General features: G+C 39.3%; 1 protein-coding gene across 1 annotated transcript in view; it reads right to left on the bottom strand.

Annotated features, from left to right (window-relative positions):
- The window catches only part of cdkal1 (CDK5 regulatory subunit associated protein 1-like 1), a 212,621-nt gene that overhangs the window by 132,831 nt on the left and 55,453 nt on the right, over positions 1-24,337 (bottom strand). The window contains 4 exon segments of the mRNA XM_061675218.1: positions 5,726-5,757; positions 5,759-5,847; positions 10,965-11,013; positions 15,119-15,215. Coding sequence (XP_061531202.1) covers positions 5,726-5,757; positions 5,759-5,847; positions 10,965-11,013; positions 15,119-15,215 — 267 coding nt within the window.

The following is a 24,337-nucleotide window of genomic DNA, read 5'->3' as shown; positions in this document are numbered from 1 at the left end:
AGATGCATGACAAAACTAGGGACACATGAGACGTGACAGAAACAACAGTGAACAGACAGACTGAAATAAACCAGGGAACCGAATACAAGGTAACTGACGAGACAACAAGGCACACCTGGACAAGACACAAGTGGCTGGAGGGAGCTGACTGGTCGACACAAGGACCAGGGCTAACGAGAACAGGTGGAAACGAAAAGTTAATGGGCAAGACAAGACACGGACATGGACATGGGACACAGGAAAACAACACAAAACATGAAACGAAACATCGAAACAAAAGCAAAGACTATGACACACGGAGGACACGACTGGAGCTTATCCTACCTGACTTCGACAGATCATTAAAAAAAAAAACTGGAATTTGCCACAGTGCATATTGTAAAGCCACAAAGACTCTTGGAAAATGTTCTTTGGACAGATAAGACAAAAAAGGAGCTTTTGGGCAACGGGTATCAACTCTATGTCCTCAGATGCAAATATTAAGCACACCAAGAAAAGAAAACTGGCCCTATTGTGAAGCATAGAGGAGGCTTGGGTATGTTCTGGGGCTGGTATGTTACAGAGTGTCTTGAATCTGTGGGGGGGGGGGGCACAATGAAATATCAAGACTATCAAGACATTCTAGAGAGAAATGTGATGGTTAGTGTCAGAAAGCTTGGTCTCAGGTATGGTCATGGGTCTTCAAACAAGATAATGACCCAAAACACACAGCTAAAAACACCCAAGAATGGCTAAGAGGAAAACATGGAAGTGTTTTAAAAGGGCCTTCTATGAGACCTGATCTATATTTGTAAATCCTATTGAACATCTGTGGAGGAGCTGAAATATGCCACCTGGAGAAGGCACCCTTCAAATCTGAGACAACTGGAGCAGTTTGCTCACAAGGCGTGGGCCAAAATATCTGTTGACAGGTCTAAGACAAGTTACAGAAATGTTAAAGGTACTCTCAATATTTTTCCAGGCCTGTATCATTCTCAGTGGCAATTGTGGGTTTTTCTTTCATTAGAAAAACAATACAGTAATCGACAAAGAAGAAAATCTACCCCGCTAAGCCTGCTCCATTTAGTCTTTAATGGAGGCAACTCGCCTTACGAGCAGATAACCTCCCTCTGCACATTTGTCTTGGTGTCTATCGCTTGTCATCATATTAAAGATGAGTACTGAGCAGTATTAAGAGACTTTTTATGTTTTGTTACTTACAACGATGAACATAGTTTTACACCTTTAAAACACTCTCTCAGTTAAGGATGTTAGATGTAACTGAAAAAACATGGTCTGCACAGTGAATAATGGTTGCCATTATTTCTTACTGCAAGAATAAAATGTCAAATGTATTGGAAGGTGGCGAAGGAAACTGCTTTTACTCAAAATAAGAGAAAATATCCTGCCTGCCTACCTGTGCACCTGGAGGACACACATAATGAAGCTAGAAGAGAACCAGAACAGACTTTAGCCATTGCAAATGCAGAGATCATAACCACCAAAAATGTAAACTATATAGAGAGAAGGGAATGGACACATAATGATATGAAAATGAACTGTAACTGCGGAACAAATTACTTTTTTTTTTTTTTTTTTTTAATGCCTGGAGTCCAACAGCGATGGTTCATGCAAACAAACACAGCAACACCACACATACACGTTTAATGACCCATTCTGACTGAGTGGCTGTAAATGCCTGGTTTATGATGCTCGAGCATCCCGATTCAGCTAGCTTACAAAGAGACTTTTGTTGATGCTGACAACACATACACACGCACAGATAAACACCGTAAGAAGGGACCCTTAGAGTACCCGAGGGCCAGACACACACACTTACACATACACAAGCACCAGCTTGGCTAATAGCATCAAGTGTTCTAAAACTGGGACACAAAACAGAACATTAGAAAGACAAGTGTAGTCTCTTATTTTCAGGCTTAGGCTATTTAAGCAATGAACTCTGCCCTCAGGCATATCTGTTTGCAAAAAGGAGCTATGCTGAGAACAACATGAGAAAGAACGCTTAACTATATTTGAAAACTAAATGCTGGCAATAGGAACGTGATCTAATTTCAGAGCATGTGTATGTGCAGTTGACACAATGAGGAAGTGAGAGATAAATATAACTCACCTAATTGAACCCGTCTTTGTCTTCCTATGCATTATTGTGTGTTTTGGTATCACACAACCAGTGGACAAGCTTAACAGTATTAAATCATATCATATCATATTATATTATTCGTTAGCTTGTCGACAACTATGTTATGTTTATTGTATATTTATCACAGTGAATAAAAGGTAACGGGGTCACAAAATGAAGGTATATTTGTTGTAATGGTAACATTTTGTCTGGTGAAGGAGAGATTGTGTTTGGGAGCCAACATACTGTTAGTTGACTCAACCAAAGTCCTAATGGACCAACAAAGGGAAAAAAAGTGCCAGTGTTCCTTTAATACAGTGGCAAGGGCATCTCAGTTTTAGCTGGACTACCGAATTTCACGACCATAAGGTGCACTTAAAAGTCTTACATTTTCTACAAAATGGACGGGGCGCCTTATAATGCGGCGCGCCTTGTGTGCGTGTGTATGAGTTTCAAAATCTATAAATGTTTTTGTGTGATGAGCGCTCCGCTTGACTGACTGGGAGCATTTCCTGGCGACACGTTGCTTATATAGAGGAAAAGCGGAAGTGGCTGAAGTTAAAGGGGGAAGGGTGCGTGTGATAGAGGACGCTAAAGGCACGCCCCCAGTAGGTATCTAGCGCCGGTATGTGCATTGTGCAAAACAACATCGGTTTGGCTAAGGACCCCCGAAAATGGCACCTACGAAGAGACACGCTTACGAAGCACAGTTTAAACTGCAAGCTGTCAGATACGCGGCGGAACATGGGAATCGAGCAGCCGCGACAGAATTCAAGATCAACGAATCCATGGTTCGCAAGTGGAGGAAGCAGGAAAACGAGCTTCGCCAAGTCAAGAAGACGAAGCTGAGTTTCCGCAGCAACAAGGCGAGGTGGCCCGAATTTTATCATGCCTGCGCCCAATAATACACTGCGTCTTATTTATGTGTTAAATACAGAACTAGACCTCGCAACTGAGACTCCGCCTTTTAATACAGTGCGCCTTATGGTTGTGAAAATACCGCCCCCCCCCCCCCCCCCCAGTGAAGATGAAACTAATTTAGTGCTAGGGGGGAAGCTAATCTAATTTGGATTTAATAGGTGCAAATGAAATTAATATGCAATTTAATGAAAATCATATTGTGAATAAACCGGAAAATTAAAATGAAATTAAACTGCCCCGTGTGTTAAAACTATGCCATGTTGGTGTTGTGAGGGTTGGTGCACATAAAAGCAAAGCCGACGGGACGGAGGTTTTATCAAATAGACTCAGAATTAAAACAAGGATTGTAAAAAAAAATAAAAAATAAAAAAATAAAAATAAAAAAATAAAAAGTAATTAGCACTATAAATGCTGGTATGACTATACTGTATTCATATGCCTCGCTGACCAGCAATTGGCTATCTGAAATCAATAAGGGCACTATAATCATGAACTCCAAGGACTGTCTTAGTCAAACAGAAGCTTGAAGAAAGTCAATTTCGGATAAATGCCCATATGAAAATCTAGATTAATGAAAATAGTGTCTAAACTGTAAATAAAGTCAAATGTAATCAAGGTAACTACGACAGCACCTACAAAAATAACATCACACACTGTGACGTCATACAAAGATAAAAAAAAGGGCCAATATTTACTGGTAGTTTGGATAATTTAACCCAGTACATTTTTGAGCATTTTATTATTGTTATAGTAATATGACTTGGTACACTGCAAAGGTAAAACTTTTTGACATTAACATCTAACTGCAGATGAATACGGAAGTGTTTGGTGCCGGAGCATCGTTTCAATGTAACATTTGCCTACATGTCCTCTAAAACCTCTTGTCAACTCTCCAAAATGCTCTTTTGAGGCAGGAGGCAGCAGAAGTTGGGTCTGCTCTTTATGTGCGTGTCACACAAAGATCTCTCTTGTTTTGTCGACTAACAAATGTCACCAATGATGTCACTACTTCAGAGGCGGATTTAAAATGGATTATCTAAAAACAGAGCGTATAAAGAACACACTGTCTCTCTCACATATAATTTTATATCAGCAGAGCCTGGTCAAATTAGGGACACCAATGGCTGACCAAATTACACAAAAGCAGATGTTCAGCATGGATTTGCAGCTACTATTCACATAATCCTACAGCCTCCTAAAAGACTTCCAGTATAGAATAACAAAAACAAGAGGATTTGTTTGTCGCCACTGTGACCCCTTCAAATAAATATTACACTATAGAGTAGTGCAGTAGTAGTAGTAGTAGTAGTAGTAGTAGTAGTAGTAGTAGTAGTAGTAGTAGTAGTAGTAGTAGTAGTAGTAGAGTACTTCACCTACACTGCCTATACTACAGCAAGCAAAAAAAAAAAAAAAAAACAGCCACATTCGTCTTGACTCAACCTCTAAATTATACATTACATATGCATTTATAGTAATGTGTCATCCATACTGAACATGTCAAAAAAAGAAATTATGTGAAGGTCAAGCACAATGAAATAAAGTCTACAAAAAAAAAAAAAAAAAAAAAAAAAAACTTCAGTAGGCCAGTGAGAAAACAGGATATGTGTTTGTAGATGTGCCCTGCGATTGGCCGGCGACCAGTTCAGGGTGTACCCCGCCTCTCGCCCATAGTCAGCTGGGTGAGGGTCCGGCACGCCCGTGACCCTTGTGAGGATAAAGCGGTTCAGAAAATGGACGGATGGATGGGTTTGTAGATTTGTAAACATGAAATTATCCCATCAAACTCATTTGTTCTACTTTCTTTGTTTGTATAGATTACTTGGTTTGTTCCCAACATCTGGTGAAATTTTCGGGTCAATAGCACCTTTGGAAGTATATTTGGTGAGAAAAATGGTGACGTGTTAAATACTTATTTCAGCTACTGTAGATGTGTTCATAATCTAAGCAGTGTGTTTTAAAAAAAGCAAAAACACTAAATCCTTGTAATAGCTTTACTTCCAATAAACTCAAGTGCATTAGGAACATTATATTCTCTTTCGCAACATGAATAAAAAATGTATCAGATTTGTTCATGTATTTTCATGTCACAGAAAGTGAAGAAAAGGTAATATCAAAATGCTCAAAAAGCTGCGCAGTACCCCCCTTCTATCGCTGGCGTTAGGTTCAAGGCCCCCACCCGCCAAACCAACCCTCCGACACAAACGGAAATCCGTGACATAAAAATACCCTGTTCAATTTAATTTATTTATACCCTAGGGATGTTTGTATAGAACTTACTGCCCTTATTTCGTTATGGTATTTAAACACACTTTTAAAACAATACAAACACATTTAAACGCATAATATAGTGAGACGCAGAAAGTGTTTGGAAAGGAAAGTGCAGACTGCTACTTGTGAACAGCCTCATATTCCTTTTTCTGTAGATTAATTTTTCTTCCATTATAAGGAATTTGAGCTTTTCACACTTGTTTTTAATACACTGCTTTTAATGTTAGTAACTATAAATTATGGGTTTCTGTTACAGATACAGTATACAATATTTTGAAGACAGTACAATGGTCTTCAGAGGCTACTAAACACAGAAAGTTAAGTAAGGACAGCAGAAGGCTGTATAAATTCTCTCAAGCTCTCAACACTATCAGGATCAATGCTGGATAATACCGTATGTCCTTTGTGTCTTACCCTGTGTTAATGGAGATGATTTCAATCAGAGGGATTTTTCCTTATCTTGGGCAGGTCCAGTCTGGCCCCCCCTAGCCTCCGACCTCCATCTTTTTTCTGGCCCAAAAGACGAACAGAGTGACCTGAATAAAAGAATGAAAATTATGTGGTGACGTTCAGGAATCACACAACCAATGTTTTCTCAAATAGTGCTGCTTTGTTTGGTCATTTTTGATCAACCACCGTTCCCTCAGCTTAAAATGAATACATTAAGTGTCACCGCACACAGATCAACCTGCCCGAACGCCCGTAAAGTGGACCATCGCGAAAAAAATTACAGTTGCCGAGCAAGCAATTGAGTATCGCACATATAGTACACGCCTGTATCTGGTTTCAAGACTCCACATACAATATATTATATTACTTTTTATTGAACCACAAAAACATGACGTGATTGTCAAAGAAGAAACAGACTGCCAAAAAGACAGGAATCAGCAAGAAGGAGTGTGGCTATTTTGAGAGGCTGTTGGCAATGATCGATCGCCCTATTCACTGAGTGCACATGCATTTGGGCGACAGAGAGTCGCCGCAATTTGCATTTTAGCCACAGGTTCATATTAAAATATAAAAACAGTTCGGTATTATTGTGGAACAATTAATAATTACGCTTAAAAACTGGAAAGGTTTTTTGTGAAAGCGCATGTGCATTTCTTTTTTAAAGGCTTTTCCATCTGTGATGTTGTGAAGGCGTTCACCGACGTTTCATATTTTGAATCGCAGCAAAACTAGCGTCTGATATTTGTCCACTTATGAAATCTAGTTGCCGAACCCTGTGCAATAGTTCATTTCAGCTCCTGAAAATGTAGTTCAATAAAGGGGTCCTGCACACAGAAGGACTGTAAACTACAAAATGTATAACGCTATCTAGAAAGCACACTATAGAAGGGATGCAAATAAAAATCCATAACTGAGTCAAATAGTTAAATGTCAGTGATGTTCAACCTTTATTGTGTGGAAATGGGATGCGGTGGTCTCCTCTCTCTAACCATCTAATAGCCTCATAGAAAGATGTGTGTGAGATGGAGGCGCTGAGGGATGGAATTGTCTTGCTGTTTCCATCCGCTTTACATGAGTCTCCAGGGAGGGTGGGCTCAGGGCAGGAAGCATGGCTATCATTGGTAGATAAAAATTACTATCTGCCCCTGAGGAGGACAAAGAGCCAATCGGTGAGGCGTGACTGGTCGTAATATCCCAGCACAAGCGAGGAAATGAGAAAACTCCACTCATGGAAAGAAGCGAGGACTGGGTGCACATTAGCTACTGTATCTGTTGAGACAGAAAGCTGTGTGGGGATATATTGAGATATTATTTTTATATTACTTTTTTTTTTTTTAAGTCCCTACCAGTTAATCAAAACATCTTCACAACAGCAAAATTTCTCTGTGCAAATTATACAGGCGAGATGTCAACTAGAACTCTTCAAGGTCTATCTCTATTTTTCTACAGGTTGTTTTTCTGTAATATATTTATATTTGAAAGTTTGAAGCCTTTTATTACGAATCCTTTACTCTTGTAAATTATAGGCCACTGGCCAGATTACACAATCTTGCCAGACTCAAATGGTCAAAATGGAACAGTGCTGCCCAATTTCTCATCTCAAAAATAGTTTAGAGGGACCAATTGCTGTGACGGGTAACTCTAAATGTACCCCGATAACTATATTGTCTGTGCTCACTAACTGCCTTCTGCTATGGTCACACTGCAGGTCAATTCCGATTTTTTTGCCCAATGACATGCATCTCCCCCCCCCCCCCATGTCAATGTGAACAGTACAATTCAGATTTCTTCATATCCAACCCAGGCCTCTTTCCTATGTGAATATAAATCGGATATGTATCTGATGCGAGTGGAGTATGGATGCGGATGTCGCACTCATCCATCCCTACTTTGAAATTGTTCAACAAAACGGACACACCACAAAAGCAACGGCAGACGAAAGAGCAGAAAACAATCAGTGCCGACGAAAAGATGCTTAAGAACTGATCAATTTTAAAAAAAGAAGTTGGCTCCAGTTGGAAAAAAATCCTTGAAATTGCTACAAATGTGTACTGGCGGAGCCATTCTTACTTCCGCAAACAGAGGGCACCTCATGATGTCCCGTTTTGTGTCACGTCACGGACTCATTCCGTCCACATCAAAAGTTGCGTTTGTTTTTGTAATGTCAACAACTACATAAAAAGATCAGATTTCACCGAAAAATCTGCATTGGGCACCATGCACTGCAATGTGAACGTAGCTTAGTTTTATCCACCCTTCAAATGTCCCTGCTTTTTCTCCTTTGTTCACACATAAATGCGACTTGACGTAATCCATCCAGTCATAAATGCCTCCTGTAACGTGATGGTGAAGGAGGGATAGCAAGAATAAATAAAAAGGCAAGATGAATTCCTCATAGATGAAAGCTGTATACGATGACCAGATAGGATGGTGGAATCACAGCGGTAGGGGTTAAAAGGATGACCTGTTGACCTACGGCTGATGTGTCATAAGTGGTGAATCCCCTGTTTGATTGGAAGGCATCAGCCGGGTGGGGAACATTGGAAATAACGGACAAAGGTGAAGATGAAGAGGCGAGCAAGGGTTTAATGTTCATCAGTCATCTTGTCAATGTAATGGCCCAAGCAACACCTACAATTGTATCGAACAGTGTTAATAACTTAGCGTTGTCTGCTAAATTAATTTCATGCTGGAAGCACATCAAAGCAAACATTCAAAAACACATTCTTGTAAAACCAAAGCACATAGCGTTGGTGCTTTATAGCAACAAGCCTCTCGGCAGCATTTGGTGTTGTGGAGTCCAGATAAGAGGTCAGTCAGCATCAAAAGACTGTACAATATCCTTCAGAATTCCATTTTAAATACGTGTGAATGCGTCACCTCTGTTTCTGCCTCCCATGTTTTTATTCTTAAGCGTGATCTTATTTTTAGCAAGGGACACAATAACAGTTTGTTTACCCTGGTGAAATAAGGATCATGAGGTCATATTGATGCTATATTGCCTCTGATCTCTAGCTAAGTAGATGCATTAGCCAGTCTAACCTCGTGTGCCCCGATTTCTCTCTCATACGCACATACACCTTAAATCTAAACTGTTTCCAAAAGCCATCGGAACAACAGGTGAAATGGTATCATCCAACCAGAGGAGATCAATATCGGAACACCAATAAAAACATTGAAACAGCCCAACAAAGGATATACATACCGTAAATTAGTTATCAATGGCTCAATCTGACATCAGTGAAAGTGAAAAACATGGTTTATTCTTTTCTTTGCATGGGACACAATGTGTCTTACTTACAGGGGTGTAAGCCCCTGCCACTAAATAGAAGGATGAGGAAATTGGTAACATGTTGGCAATTCAATTGCAAGTAAAAAAAATACCTGGGGTGGTCACAAATGTTTGTAACATCAATGTTTGCACATAAAGGAAGTAACAACAACTGTCCAAAAGACTATGCTCAGACTATTTGTTGCACTTCCAGTTTGTCCCTTACTCTCCCAGAATTCCAGCCATTGTATTTATTTATTTTTTTAAATGAAGAGAAATTCAGGTTTTGGGAAGGTAAAATATGTTTAAAATACTGTGTGCATGCGCAGCAACTAAACCTGAGCTAATGCAAGTCATTTACAACATAAGCTTTATGGTTCAGGGATTCAGTAAAATTAAACAGCTTTATTGTGGTGAGGTATTCTTATTGAGTGGCAGCTATTTTCATTTTAAACTAAGACCCCAACCGAAATGATCACGTCCCGCTTCAAGAAGCCAGACCATAAAAGCTTGCCAAATGCTTTTGTCATGTGGAAAACAGACCCTCAAGCAATTGCGTTGGAGCAAAGAACTGCACCTTGCGACTCATTGGAGTACGCATTTTAGTTACCATTACAAAAGGCAAACCCCCAGTTAAAAGGTCTCCTGGCCTCCGAGCTGAAGTAACAGCTCTCAATTTATATGAGGTCATAAAGAACAGTAATGATACTGGGGAAATTAGTTTCAGTAGGTGGGAGCAGGAGGTGCGGATGGATAGAGTCGGGATATGAGAAGGCGGACAGGTGAGAAGAATCAAGGAAAGACATTTAAAGATGCTGAGGGATGGTGAGAAAAGAGAAATAGGCAGGAGAGTGGTAATAAAAGTCCAAAAATCACAGTGGATCTGTGCTGTGTGTGCATACGGTGAGTGCGTGCGGCCAGACTATCTTGGGTTGATTACATTGTAAAATTCCCTAATTAGGAAGCTCGCAGTGCAACCACTCACATATGCACATGCTCTATAGTCAATCTGTTTTACAGTAGTAGTTGTTTGTTTAAAAAATAAAATAAAATAGCTGGGGGTGTATGAAAGCTTTAGTGGACCTCCACACTAAACTCTGTGTGACCTTCATGAAACAGCAGAGGACTGTAGTGCCAGATAGTTGAAACTGGTGAACTAATCACTGTCGTGAGTCTGTCTTCTTCGACAGAAACGGGCACTTAACAAGCTGTTTTGGAAAGATCCAGAAGTGATTAGGCTAATGTATTTTTCTTCATACAATTCTGGCCACCATTATTGGCACCCTTGAAGGTTTTCATTGAAATTTCTTTCACAATATTGAAAAGAGACTATACACACAAAAAAAAAAAAAAACAACACTCTTTTTAAGCAAACGTAGTTTCAAATAGTTACTAGAAAAAATGGCCCTGGACAGTAGTAAAAGCACCCGTCCTGAATGTTGTGTCACTCACACTTCCGCAAGGACAACTGGCTACAAACACATTCTTCCGGCAATTTAAAAGCGTCTTGTACCTGTTATACAGTATTTCTTTGCCCATTTGTTGAGTTATTTGGTGGAGTTCACCACCTTTTCAAGGATTTTCTTTGAGATTGAGATCCGTATTCCGTGCCAAGTATTTTTTTTAAACTGTTTCCTTTTTGACTATTGTGTGATTTTGATGCAAGCTTACTGTCTTTATCATTTGGAAGAGCCAAATATGATGGCTAGAAGTCAAAATATTCATATATTTGTGCTTGAAGTAGTATACACCGTTTGCATCGTCAATTAACTTAAATTACAAGTGATTTTGTTGTTCACTTTTTGTTTGCATTAAACATCCGAGCAATAAACAGAAGTCAATGTTGGTTGGGCTCATGGATGGCATCTTCATGTTTGGCAATAACACCACAGTGGTGTGGAGATTTGTTGGTCCCCGTGTGTGTTCAAATACCTTTAACAGCCTCGTCCACCACCTCGACCACTCGATCAATCTGTTGGACCTAAAATACACAAAGGCACACGCAGGTTTATTGATGCGGAGGGTCCACAAATTCAAATAAAAGCCTAATATTGACAGCATTAACACAAGTGATCCATATTACAACAAGCTGAGCACACAAACACACTATGCGTACAAATAAATTTCAAGTTCAAAGTTAAGGAAATCAAATTGTGTCTGTGTTTAGTTGTCGCAATGTGGCTAAAAATATGTATAGATTTCCTAAATGTCACAGAATTACTGCAGCATTGCTTGGATATGCTGTAGATACGGCAATCAACTGCTAGTGGCGAATGTGTGTGCCATTGAGGTCCTATCAATGTTTGAGGCGATGCTATTAAACAGTACATTTACTTTCCAGCTGTAAAACAGTATGCAAGAGAGGTATGGCCCAGGTTTTAAAGAGACCATTAAGTACTTGGAATGTTGCCATATGAATCCCTGTCTGCTGCAGCGTAAGCCATTGTGTCATTGTTTTTAGGTAGCAATGTGCATTATAGCACATTCGGCGTTAACAGATTGGATTGAACAACAAAGATTGGGATGACAACACAGGACAATTTAGACCAAGTGACTCTCAACTGGTGGGTCGGAACCCATTTTGTGTGGATCACAGAGAGCTTGTAAATAATTACAGGGCGTCCACAGTTTATGACCATACTGATATGCGACATTTTAAGGTTACGGACGCTATTTAACCAGGTCAAACTTGTCTTTTATCTTAAAAAACACATTTACTCCATAAAGAAACAGTGCAGCTCGGCGTTTGCCGATGCTAACGAACGGCATCGGTGTTGACGAATAGCATCGAAGTCGCACTATACATCTTTAAATGACGAACATTTGAACACAAATGGCGCTGAAGCGACATATACAGAAAGATATAACAATCCACACAGCATATATTATTTCTACTCAAAAGCAAGCATTATTACTGCATCTTAGCTGCAAAGTTTTTCTTTGTGCTTTTGTGTCCTCCCCTCATTTAGAGAAGCACAGCTCATAATGACTAATTTAGTTAACATGACTGAACTTTATTGATCCTTGATTGTACTTTATTTCAAACATGCGATTCCAAAGAAAAACGAAGAAGTGAAAAATCCAACAGTATCAATATTTCATTCTGAAACAGTGTACTGCCCATTTAAAATGGAGTACGAAGAAGTCAAAACTTAACACTTCAATTTTGGATCTTGAAAAAATAAATACAAATAAATGAATTACTTACAAAAGCACACATTTTTTGTTTTATTCCATTAGCAAATGAGTTCTTTTCTAAGCAAGGTTCCCATTTGATTATCTTCTAAGACATAACAACAGTAGTTGGCAGTGTGAAATGGGCACAATATGTGGGCCAAATATAAAGACAAGAACAAAGAACATGCAAGGGGTATAAAAAAATGTGCGCTGAGAAGGCTGATGTGTATGTACCTCTTGTTTACAACAATTGCTTACACACTGTAATTCTCTGATTACCAAGGCAGCGCTGTTGTTTGTGTGCGTGGAGATGTGTGATGCATCTTAGATAAAGGATGTGACGTGTCTGATTCAGAGACGTGAAACACTGTGGGCTTGCGTGACTCTCTGCACCTCGCACACAGCTACACTGTCATTCATTTCACAGCAACTTTTGACAGCAAAACAACAGAACAAACAACGCACATTATCTCGCAGCTCATGTGAACGGGAGTGAATTCATTCAACGGCGCTCTTAAGCACCCACCAGCTAGCCGTTAAGAGAATTCACTAAACAAAAAAAATCCATGACCGGTCATTTGAATCTGATTTTCATATACCACCAACTGTCACTACTGTTGTGTTTGGATAAGAGGGCATACGGTATGAAAGAAGTGTGCGTGCATTGGCACGCCTTGGTCTGTGATTGTTACCATATGTGCCCCTTCATGCATGTGTGGGTTTCTGTCTGTCCATTTGTGTGCGCACGCTCATCTGTATCAATGCAAAATCCAATCTATTCATGACAATGGAAGGCACAGCAGTGGTAAACCTTCCCAGCTGTTTCTGCCTCGCCCTGAAGGCGTACACGCATACAAGCTTGTTTATCTGAATGTAATTATATTATACATACATGCCACTTGAATCTGATTTGAATGTAATTATGTTACATGTGGCATGTTTACTTAAATGGAACTCCATTATTCATAGGGATGGACTTTTAATGCAATAGTTCAGCCGCTCCCTACTCCCGAACACTATATTTGAAAGTGACAGTAATCAGGACTGGACATCAGGTTGCTTGATTTATTGACAATTTCAATAAAATAGCTTTTTGATAACTTTAGTAATTAAATTCCACATTAAATTAATTAAAAAGGCCCTTGATGTTGTTTAGGAATAGCTTCTTAGAGAGCAAGGAGCTAAGAAAGGAAAAGGAATACTAGATTAGTTATTTGTTATGCGTAAAAATGTATCTGTTTGCAGCTGAAATAGGGAGAGAAATAACATTAATTTCCCATGGATATTAATTGTATGAGCTGAACTAAATACTGTACTTTGTTAACCATAATTGGCTATGTAGTCTTCCTAACCGTCGCAGGAGATTGTTGGAATAAATTCAGTAGTCTGGGGGCACCTAACGAACCAAAAGGAAAAATAAAGGGGGAAAACATAAGAAAAAATATAATTGTGCTGCATTACTGGGTATGAAAATTTGTTGTGACAAATGTTTATTTGCCAATACACACTTCTTTGCTGTACTAATTCTGCATGATCTATAACTGTTATCAGGACATCAATGCGCAATCTTTGAAATGTGAAACCTGTGGAATTTGGCTTGAACTGATCTGATTCTTTAGCGTGATTAATCAGTATGACCCATAGGAGTATATACTGTATTCCTGATCATTCTACACTGGGAGGATGAATGATATGCCGTGGAGATTCGGCATCAATAAAACCTTTTGTACTGAGGATTATATCTACTGTACTTTTTGGACTATAAAGTCGCAGTATTTTTCATAGTTTGCCCGGGGGTGCGATTTATACTCCGGAGCGAGTTATATGTGAAATTATTAACACATTATTATATAATTTCACGTTATTTTCACACTGACAACCGCAAGAGGGCGCTCTAGGCCTGTGTATCTGTACCTGCTACTATATAAATTTCCACCCAAAAATGTGATTTATATGTTTTTTCCTTCTTTATTATGCATTTTCTGGCTGGTGCGACTTCTACTCCGGAGCGACTTATTATAGTCCGGAAAATACGGTACGTGATTTATTCCAATTTATTACATTTATTCCAATGCTTACTTCAGATGTACTGGGTTATGTCAGCATAAACCAGCCTAATACAAGAATGGACACAAATGAGAAACAAGGTAAAAGTAGATCCATTTATTTATTTATTTATTTATTTGTCAGGGCTATTAGACTTGATCTATAAAAATGTCCTCACACCTGTTAGAAAAAAAATTATTTAGATTTTCAAATAAACTAAACATTAACACAAACATCTTGCTTTTATATAAAGCAAGATGTTTGTGAAATGAAATGACAGTAAAGTTGTTTTAACATGACTTTGATATGATATTCCTGTTATAATAGGATGTGCTCACTTATGCAACCACATCATTTTATTTTATTTTTTTACTTTTATTCTTTAAAAAAAAAAATCATCTTTTGCTATAGTTCACATTGAAGATGGAAACGGTAATTATTTTCTCATTTAAACAGGAAAATTAGACTTTTTATATCCGCTGTATGTAATATATGGCATCACACGTCTCTTTCTCCACATCTGAGTTCCTCATATTTCTTTTAATCCTGACTGTCATACATCGGGCCACTTTTCTCTTGCCCAACCGTGTTCATTTTTGTGGTAATGGTCCTGTCTTCTGGCGAGTGCTATCGATCCACTAAACAGCAGGGGGGCCCGAACAGACCAGACCAGACTCGGCATGCCGCCAGTCGGTGAATGACAGCTAAAAATGCCCTGTGGTACCTTTTGTGCCTGCATGTACAGAAAAGTCATCCAAAACATTTTCATTTACCTTGAAAACTTTGTTTACGTTAAGACTCTTACTTCAAAGTCATGTTTTATTGCCCAATGGACTGTACAATAAAGAGAGTGTATTACAGACCCCTATGATGCTGAGCCCTTTGAGATAATCCATTCGAGGTTGGGCCTGTGGAACACAACCAGCTACCACCACCTTCTTCTGCTGCTCCTGGGCTTTTCTGCAAAACAAAATGGAAAGATAATATTTAACAGCATTTCTTTTTCTACAGAATTCCATTATGAATCGACTAGAGTGGAGAATATAACAAGACTAAATAAAACATAGTTGAGAAGTTGGTTTAAGGTGAGAACACTGTTTAACTGGTGTATAGTCCATTTCCATTCAATAGACAAAAAATAGCACGTTTAAAGAGTTCAAAAGGTCTGTTTTATTGGCATGTCAATCTGTTTTCCCTTGACTCGCAAATTATGTAAAAGTGTCAGCTGTATGATAAAACACAAATATAGTTTATTTACGACACAGCACGTCGTATGCAGCATCAATTTTGCATATGGAAAGTCAGGAACCAGTAACAGCAACATGGTAAAGTGGCCAATTATTCACAGTTGGCTCTTTCTGTAAATTAAGACCACACATGTTAAAAATATATAAATAAAATACAGTGGAGAGCGTGTGTCTGTGTGAGGGGGGGTTTATGGGAGTGCTTCCATGTCACCTCCAGTTAGTGGCAGTAAGATTTGAGACACTCGGTCTGTCTGACAAAAGCTTTTGGAGGCGCTACCCAGACTCCACCATGAATCTTTAATAATGAAGCCTCCTGACAGCTGGAAGTAGACAGGGAGGGATGAAAGGAGGGAGGGGGCGCATAAAAGTGAGGGAGGAATTAAGAGGACAGAGGAGGAGGAGCAATAAAACTGGATGCAAACTGTCAGTTGTGTTTTGGTTCAGTGTGTTTGTATTCTTCAGCAAAACAAAGATACTGAGGTAGAAGAGGTGGGTCTGCCACTATAAAGTATAGTTTAAAAAAAGAAGTGAACATGTTGAAAGATGACAAACAATCCAATTCAGAGCCGAAGCGAGCGAAAGCAGAGTGGATCAAAATAAGAAAGAGATGACTGGCATGTAGTGGTTTGAGTCATTTTAGCGTCTCTTATAGTTCCACTTACAGTATATCATCTATTTCTGCACATTTGGAAAAAATGCTTGTTAGAGATACACAGGAAAAAAAATACATTACATGAAAACAAAGAGGCTGATCTGGATCCAACTTCTATTGACCTTGGGATATGTACCAAGTAAAAGCTCACGTCAAAACCCGTGCCTTCTTATTTTCCTTCTACATTGCGGAGGGCTGACATGGTTGACAATACCAAGCAGACAGTCACGTGTGCAACAGTAAACTATCACGAGGCGTAAAGAAAATACATTCTAACATTCAAGGTTGTGCAGTTTGCGACACTGGTAAACCTCCAATTTGTTATGAAGTTTTCTTCATAGGAAGTAATGGAAATGTACACTATCTGTTCCAGCTTGACAATGGGGTCAGTGTGGAAAAGGTCATAAAAAACATTTAAAACCTGCATTTTGTGTTTACTTGTGCTGTCTTTGACTAATTTATATTTGTTATTTTGATGATGGGAAACATTTAAGTGTGGCAAACATGCAAAAAAATATGAACTCAGGAAGGAGGCAACCACTTTTTCACACCACTGTGTATGTAGTGACACACCCATCGCAATGTTAACAATTGAGCAATACAAGCCAGGATGCAGAAAGGCAAAGGGAAAAATAGCATAGCACAGTCTGCTTAGTACTACAGACAAATCTGAAATGTCAGTCAATGGAAATTGTAGTCTCTCATGTTAAAACAAACACTAAAGGACAATTCTCTTTTAAGCCATTGTATTATACCAAATGCAAACTCTGCAAAAATTAGTTAGGAGAAACCAAAGTCAATCACTGCATATAGAGTAGTAGTTTTCCCCAGTGGTGTTGCCGTATGATTTGTGTGAAACGGGAGTGGATTTCGACTCCCGCTCCCACAAAGACAGATCCCAATGCCTCCCGATCCTGCGCCAAAATTGCATAGATTTGCCTGAGCTTGAGTTTAAAACACACTACTCTCTTACTACATCCTCAATATCGCATTATGGTATAATTGTATACGATATGTCACACCCATGCTGTACTCCCTATGTTGAGGCTTATCTTTCCAAAGGCAAAGAAAAGTGAAACATGAGTGAATCATTTGATGCTGGGTGAATTGAGGTACACAGATGTCTCACACGATTCGCAGAATAACTGCAGTATGCTGATGTAGCGTGAATGATGATACATTTAACTTAAAAAAAAAAAAACACATTTGGTTGGTTTCCCAGTTGTACAACTTTAGGGCTGTTCAAATCGGGTTGTTCCACTTTAATGACAAAACAGAAACTAGAAGCTGAAACACTTGCTGAAGCGAGGAGAGTCCGACAGTGAACATTGTAGCTGTAGTCGAGTAGCTTGTTCTCTTGACAGTGCTCGTCATCAAGTACCACACTGCTGTCACCCACACACAGTAGAGGTACGCCTGCATAATTCACACCATTGCCTGCCAAAACGTGCCAAACGTTCCTATAATACGCCACTCGCTCCTTGTCCATCGACATTGCTGACACAGAGAGTAAGCGGGCGGCGTCGGAGTCGCTGTCTCATGACCTCGAGGGGAACAGGCCAGTCTCGTCGCACACTGTTCCTGGTTGGGATTAAATGGAATGGGATTATGCGATGCACTTGCCGTCGCGATACTTTTGAGCCCAACCGAGCATTCGCTGCCAGTGAACCGGACCAGAGCAGATGTCCCAAGAGATCAGAAGAGGCATGTGTTTTTGTGTGCGTGCGCGCTGTGTGTGTGTGTGTGTGTGTATGTGTGTGGACAGGCCCATTTTGTTGGCATCCCGCTCTAAACGTCTTCAGTCTCCGTCAACTTTGTGTTGCTGCTCTCCATTGGCTGAAGATCACACGCATCCATGGACACCCACACATGGTATTAACAAAGCACATGCCTTAAACATACAGTAACAAGCGCATACGATGAGTCAGGGATGGCGATGTAACAGCCTATGCATAGATTTATGACCTCTTTGGTATGTACAGTATGGTAAGGAGGGGTATGCTGTACAAACTGGTTTTAAACAGCTGAGTGGACACAGTGAATCAGTCAAATTAGACCAGACTAAATGTCTAACTCGGTTGATCAGGTTGACTTAGATATATATACAATGTTGAAGCACGTGAGGTGAAAGCACAGTACATGACCTATATAGAAGCTATAATAAAATTTGAAGTGAAAAAGGCAAACATCTGAAAGGAATCTCCTGAACTGCAGTAAACAAACTATGGCTTGCCAGTTGCTAAAAAGCTCCAATGCAATACAATACCCCCCTTGGCACGGCATTGATTGAATTGTGAAAAACCAACCAAAAGGGGTCCCTTGATATGCTGGTTTTTGCTAGGTTTAAAAATCAAGCGAGAGAAGTTTGCAGCATGTGAGAGTTGCGTCCTTTCAATGACTGCCTGACACCCTGTAGCATTCAGCAATATCTACATAGTGAGGAACCACATGAGGTTATTACACACCGAGCCGAACATATGCTACTTCGATCGTGTCAGCTCCAAAGTGAAAGGCCTCTTAAGTTTTACAGTTTGTAACTGGACCCAAACTTTCTTGAGTAAGAGTGAGTAGTGTAGTAATATTTCACAGGGGTTAACTTCTTTTAAAACTTGTACAAGCGTAATGAATGTTAAAACATTAAAATTATGATTTTTTTTTTTTACTGAATAGTTTTCCTATACAGTAAAATGTTTTATGAAGGCAACAGCTTCATGCTGAAACAGATTAATTAAATTTTCCATTTCATAAAAATTTACACTAAATTTGAATGAAAGGATTTGGTAGTTCAACTATAAAAAAAAAAAATACAAATCTTAAAGGTTTGTACAGAAAAGGGTGGCGAACAAACTGCTACATTAAACTGAGATCATCAGAATCATCTTTATTTGCCAAGTACGTACGGGAGTTGGAGGCGCTCTAGTACGACAACATGGTCTGCATGTTGTCATATGGGTAAGTTGTCACATTGCAAATATCTTCGCCAGCAGAGGTCGCAACTAAAAAGAACAATTCTAGTTATCTTCCTTTACATGGTCTGGGGTCGTGTCCTGTCTGAGAAGTGAGTTGAGACGAGCGCAAATCAACCTTTTTACACAAGCTAAAGCAAAAAAAAAGAAAATTAATGTTATATATTTTAAAATAGGCTTCTTCCTAGCAGTAATACATGGGGGCTTGTTAGAGGAGAGATGAAGGCATCTTTTCATACCTTAGTCATTGCTCTGTTTTAAGCTAACTAAGCTGGAGCTAGCATTGGCAAACCTGGTAGTTTGGGGCAAAATGTCTCAAGTCATTTTGGGGTTAGTTGGCACATCATGTATTTTCATAATGAATCAAAACTACTTAAGTAGTTTTCTTTCATTTTAAAGTTTTTCTCCTCTTCCTTGTCCTTGTGTCTGTGTCTCATCTCCTTGCTCATCCGCTTATTTGCACTCCGCCAGTCGTTTCTGGCTGAGTTGACAATGAGCCAGCCAATCAGCACACTCCTGACCTCTCTGCATTAGCCTAAGCAGAAAGAGGCAAGGTTAAGTATCCATCAAGCCTCAGTAATTAAGCTATAAGCTGGTATGTGCAAGTATGCAATACAAGTTTAAAAAAATAAAGATAATACAGGGGGGGTACACCGCATTTCTTTTATTTTTTATACTGTATTTTTGACATTAACAAACTTTTGCAGCGTTGCCCTCCAGAGTTTTGTCATTGCCCCAATTTCAATGCCAGGAGAGATCCTGTTATTCACTCAAATACGTGTACTTACTTGCTTTTGCTATATGTCTATGTATGTAATGTTTTATTCATGTTTCCATATTTGTTTTGTGTCTGTTTTCCAGCAGCAGGAGATGAATATCAGTGGCTGACAGGATGGTTGACACAAATGTAAAGAAATACACTATTGCGTATATGAAGATTACAGCGTCTCCACGGGGAATCAATTTACTAACAAAAATGCTTAACTAACTCGCCAAAGGGATTTGACTACAAGCTAGATGAATGAAAGCTGTTGTTGACCCACTTAAGTTCTAAGGGGCCATAATACTTTTTTTTTTTGAGAAAAAACGTACGTGATTTATTATCTTTTTTGAGAAGACAATGCTGAAATATCTGCTTGACTCAAATTGGACAAAATTAGCATGATCTTAGACGATAAAACCTGGGACAGACATTTGTAAATCAGGAGTCTCTCTGTGTTAGTCATGCAGCCCCAAAAAGTATCAAGTCAAATCATAGAGTATTACCTCTATAATAATACAGCAAAGTAAAATATGACATGAGAAACATGGGGACTTATTTTCTTTTTTGTAGAAGGAAGAACCAAGAACAGAGTATCATTAAGACCAAGCATTGAGAAGAAAGGTGACAAGACTGTATAAAGGGAACGAAGAGGAGGAGGACAACATGGAGGCTGTGAAGGAGGGTTATGATTGAGGGATACGAGGGATTTGATAGATCGAGGCGCCTGGAATTTCTTTGTCTCCAACATCAGAGCACTACTAATGGCAGAATGTCTTGTGCCTATAATGAATTATTGACAAAATAGGGGACCACTCTTGGAAAATATGTTCAATAGTTTTATTTATTACATTATAAGCAAGCCTACATGAAAATGCACCATATATTCATCTATGGACTCGTGTTAGAGAAGTCATTGTTTGATTCAGAAATGTGCAACCTCGTGGACGTTCAATTTTATAGGTTCCACAGTGTTGGTGTGTGGAAAAATATAAATGACAATAAATCAAGAGTGACATCCAGTTATTGCTGTTAAACTGGCACTGAGTGCTGGTTTTCTTAATGATCTGGCAAACCCTGCATAACTGGCACGAGTACACTGAATCATTTGGAGGCTTGCAAGCCCACCAAGGTGGCTGAAAATCTGTGACAGCAGGTTTTTCACATGAAGGCCAAAGCCTTGCAGCCATGTGTGTGTGATTTCTTTAATAGTGGCGCGACAATGACATACATTCATTCAAGCCGCAAAACACTGAGAAAGATACACTCGCATGAAGTCGGGATATGGCCAAAATGTAGCTCTAATTGTTTGAACAGCAAAACAACTGGTTGGATTCAACATCGTACTAGTCAGGCTCAAAAGAGTACACATGCACAATCCACCCCCACAGCTCAATAGTAACACAGTAATAACAAGAAAAATGGCTGTTTCGTTCTATGGGAAAATTAAACATTTTCTTAATGCTGTAAAACAAAAAGACATCTGAAGAAAATAAAGAATTGTGATATTAGTCATTGAGTCATTCCATTTCTATACGTTAGACAGGTTTTTAAAGTACAAACTGCTAAAGTTGGATAGTCTCTGATTTTGCAATTTAAATGTGTAGTTGTCCACATTCATCATCATATTACAGTCAATAAAGGATTTTGAGTTAAATCTGTTGTTGACAGGTTACCACCAATCTGCTGTGTGATCAATAAAGCTGTAACATGTAGTTTATGGTTAGTTTGCATGGCCTTTGGGCCAACAAGTGATAAGATTGTGGTAAATTGTCAACATGGGCCAAGTAAAAAGGCATACACTGGAAATCTAAGTCTTTCATAAAACAGTATCGCTTCTTAATAAGCATGCAAACTTGATTGGTAAAAATAGATGTAAAAAAAATGGTGAATGTGTTATCAACAGTCCACTCCATTGTCTGCTTGAGTGGGTCATGATGAAAACATAAGAAAGAAAAAAACAGGGGCATTGCCCAAATGAACATTCCGATAGCAATAAGCACAAAACATGGAATATGCGTTGATTTGTCCAAGTAAGGAAAAAGACAAGCTGAATCCTGACTGGTCTGAGTGTGAGAGACTACCATATGGACCCGACTGCCTGAGGCTGAGGTTTGGAGTAACAACTGCTGAGAGAAGACCATAAGAAGAGATTTGAGGATGGCAAAACACTAACACGGAATTAAATGTTCAACATCAAAACAGCTAATGGGGTCTTATCAGGAATGATTCTCCTAAATAGAGCCACACACTTTTTAGGATAGTTATCAGCAGGGAATCCCCATATTTACAATTAAGATGTATACATTAAAAGACGAAACAAAAGTAGAATAAAAGTGTAATCCACAGCCGAAACCAGCAATGGTGCTGTCGATTCCGTTTCAAATAACAAAAACATGATGCCCACTCAGTACCCACATCAAGTAGACTTTCACTATGGCACAAGCCCTCCAGGCAGAATTCGGTCAATACGTCACTGATGTGGAAACAGGAGTTCAGAAGATTCAGAGAGCGAGAGAGCACGGTCAATATCATTACACGCTGCTTATCATTACATTTGCTGATTTGACTTCCTTGAGGCTGAATTCATGCTAATGACTCAAAATGTAGGTACTTTATTTTTAACCTACTGTGGTACATATATTTAATGTGCAGAAGAGGTTTAGACTGAGGTGGTAGACTGACTTTAACCAGACTTTAACCAAAACTCTTTTGTTACAAAGCATTTCATGTTGAGATGTAAAAAATCTAACACAAATATTGTTTATATAAATTTATTAACTGGTTAATTGATGGTTAATTCTAATGATCACGAGCTGAATTAGATCAATTTTCTCCGTAGCTGATTAAGCAAATGTATTTAGCTGATTAAGCAAATGTATTTAAATGCCCATCCCTCATCTGTATATATAAATACATTTGCCAGACTGAACAGGTGTGGTCACAGGGCGAGCTAAAGCTACCCCTGAAGAGAGCCAGAACGTGTGTGAGCTTGTATGTAAAAACGCTGCCATTGTCGCCTGCATTTTTACAATACGGGCCAGAGTGACTCCAAAGACGTGTGTGAGTGCATGCGTTGATCCCAAAGTGGAGAGAACGGTGAATTCTTACCAGGCTGACAGAGGTGGAAGGGCATTCTTGGTTGAATGAGTCGATGCAACGTTAGTTCAAGCATAAACAACCATGATTGGTTTCAAGATCATGAATTATTACAAGCGAGCGTTTGTAAAAGTGGAATGGCACATGCTCAGTGACCTGGGATGCATCAGCACTCTTGGAAAATCAACACTTTCTTCCCCCAGCTCACACAAATTTAAAATGCCAATTATGTTACAGATAGATAAAAAGCTAACCACGTTAGCCTAAAAAAAACATTTTATAGATGGGGCACTCTAAGACTCGCAGTGAAGTGAAACAAAAAAGCTTTACAAAAAAAAACAGCCAAACCAATATCAGCCAACATTCGAACTAAAGCTACATTTACACTGCAGGTCAATTTAGATTTTTTTGCCCAATGTGAAATGTATCAGATTTGTTCATGTCAATGTGAACAGTACAATTCCGATTTTTTCATATACGACCCGGGCCACTTCCATATGTGGATATAAATCGGACTATGTATCTGAATTCAGTATGGACGCTCACGGTGCGCACATCCGACCTATACATCACCAAAAGGCAACAAAAGTCACAATTGTTCGACAAAACAAATGCCATAAAACGCCAACAGCGGAGGAAGCAGCAGAAAATAGTCAGTGGCGAAAACACAACGCTTTAGAAGTGATAAATATTAGTAAATGTTGGCTCCGGTTTCACAAAATCCTTGAAATTGCCGCAAATGCGTAATGACGAGCCCTCCGTAGGGGGCCGCATGTACTTCCGCAAAGACGCCGCCTTGCAGGTGTGCACATGCGTGTGACGCCCCGGATATCTTCTGTCCACAGTAAAAGCCAAGCCACATTTGTTTTTGTCATGTGAACGACTGCATAAAAAGATTGGCTTTAACAAAAAATCCGAATTGGGCATCATGCCCTGCAGTGTGACTGTAGCCTAAGTGGCTTTTGTGTCAGCAAGCTCTACTTTATGATGCTGATTGATTATCTTTATATATTGTACATTGTAGGCATGTTTCTTTTAAGCCAGATAGCGTACGTTAATGATGCTTGATGCACAGTGAGGTAAGCGGACGGAGGAAGATATGTGAATACATGTAGCGCTGCAATGTTTGGGGACGATGCAGACTATAAGGAGTCTCATTATAAAGCAACAACGTCTAAACATCCATTCAGGCCGTTAATTTCCCCGGATGATGTCTTCTCCCCAGCACAGCCTCAAGCAGCTCCTCGGTGAATCATCTGTCCCTCAAAAAGGCCTTCTCATTTAACCACACAGCTTTATTTATCCTGAATAACATCCATTTAAAAGCCAAGCATACAGTGTGCACAAAGCCAATTGTC

The sequence above is a fragment of the Phycodurus eques genome, chromosome 4, assembly GCF_024500275.1.
Source record: "Phycodurus eques isolate BA_2022a chromosome 4, UOR_Pequ_1.1, whole genome shotgun sequence".
Lineage (NCBI taxonomy): Eukaryota > Metazoa > Chordata > Actinopteri > Syngnathiformes > Syngnathidae > Phycodurus > Phycodurus eques.
Note: the sequence above shows the minus strand (reverse complement) of the source record. Positions and strands in the feature narration are given on the sequence as shown.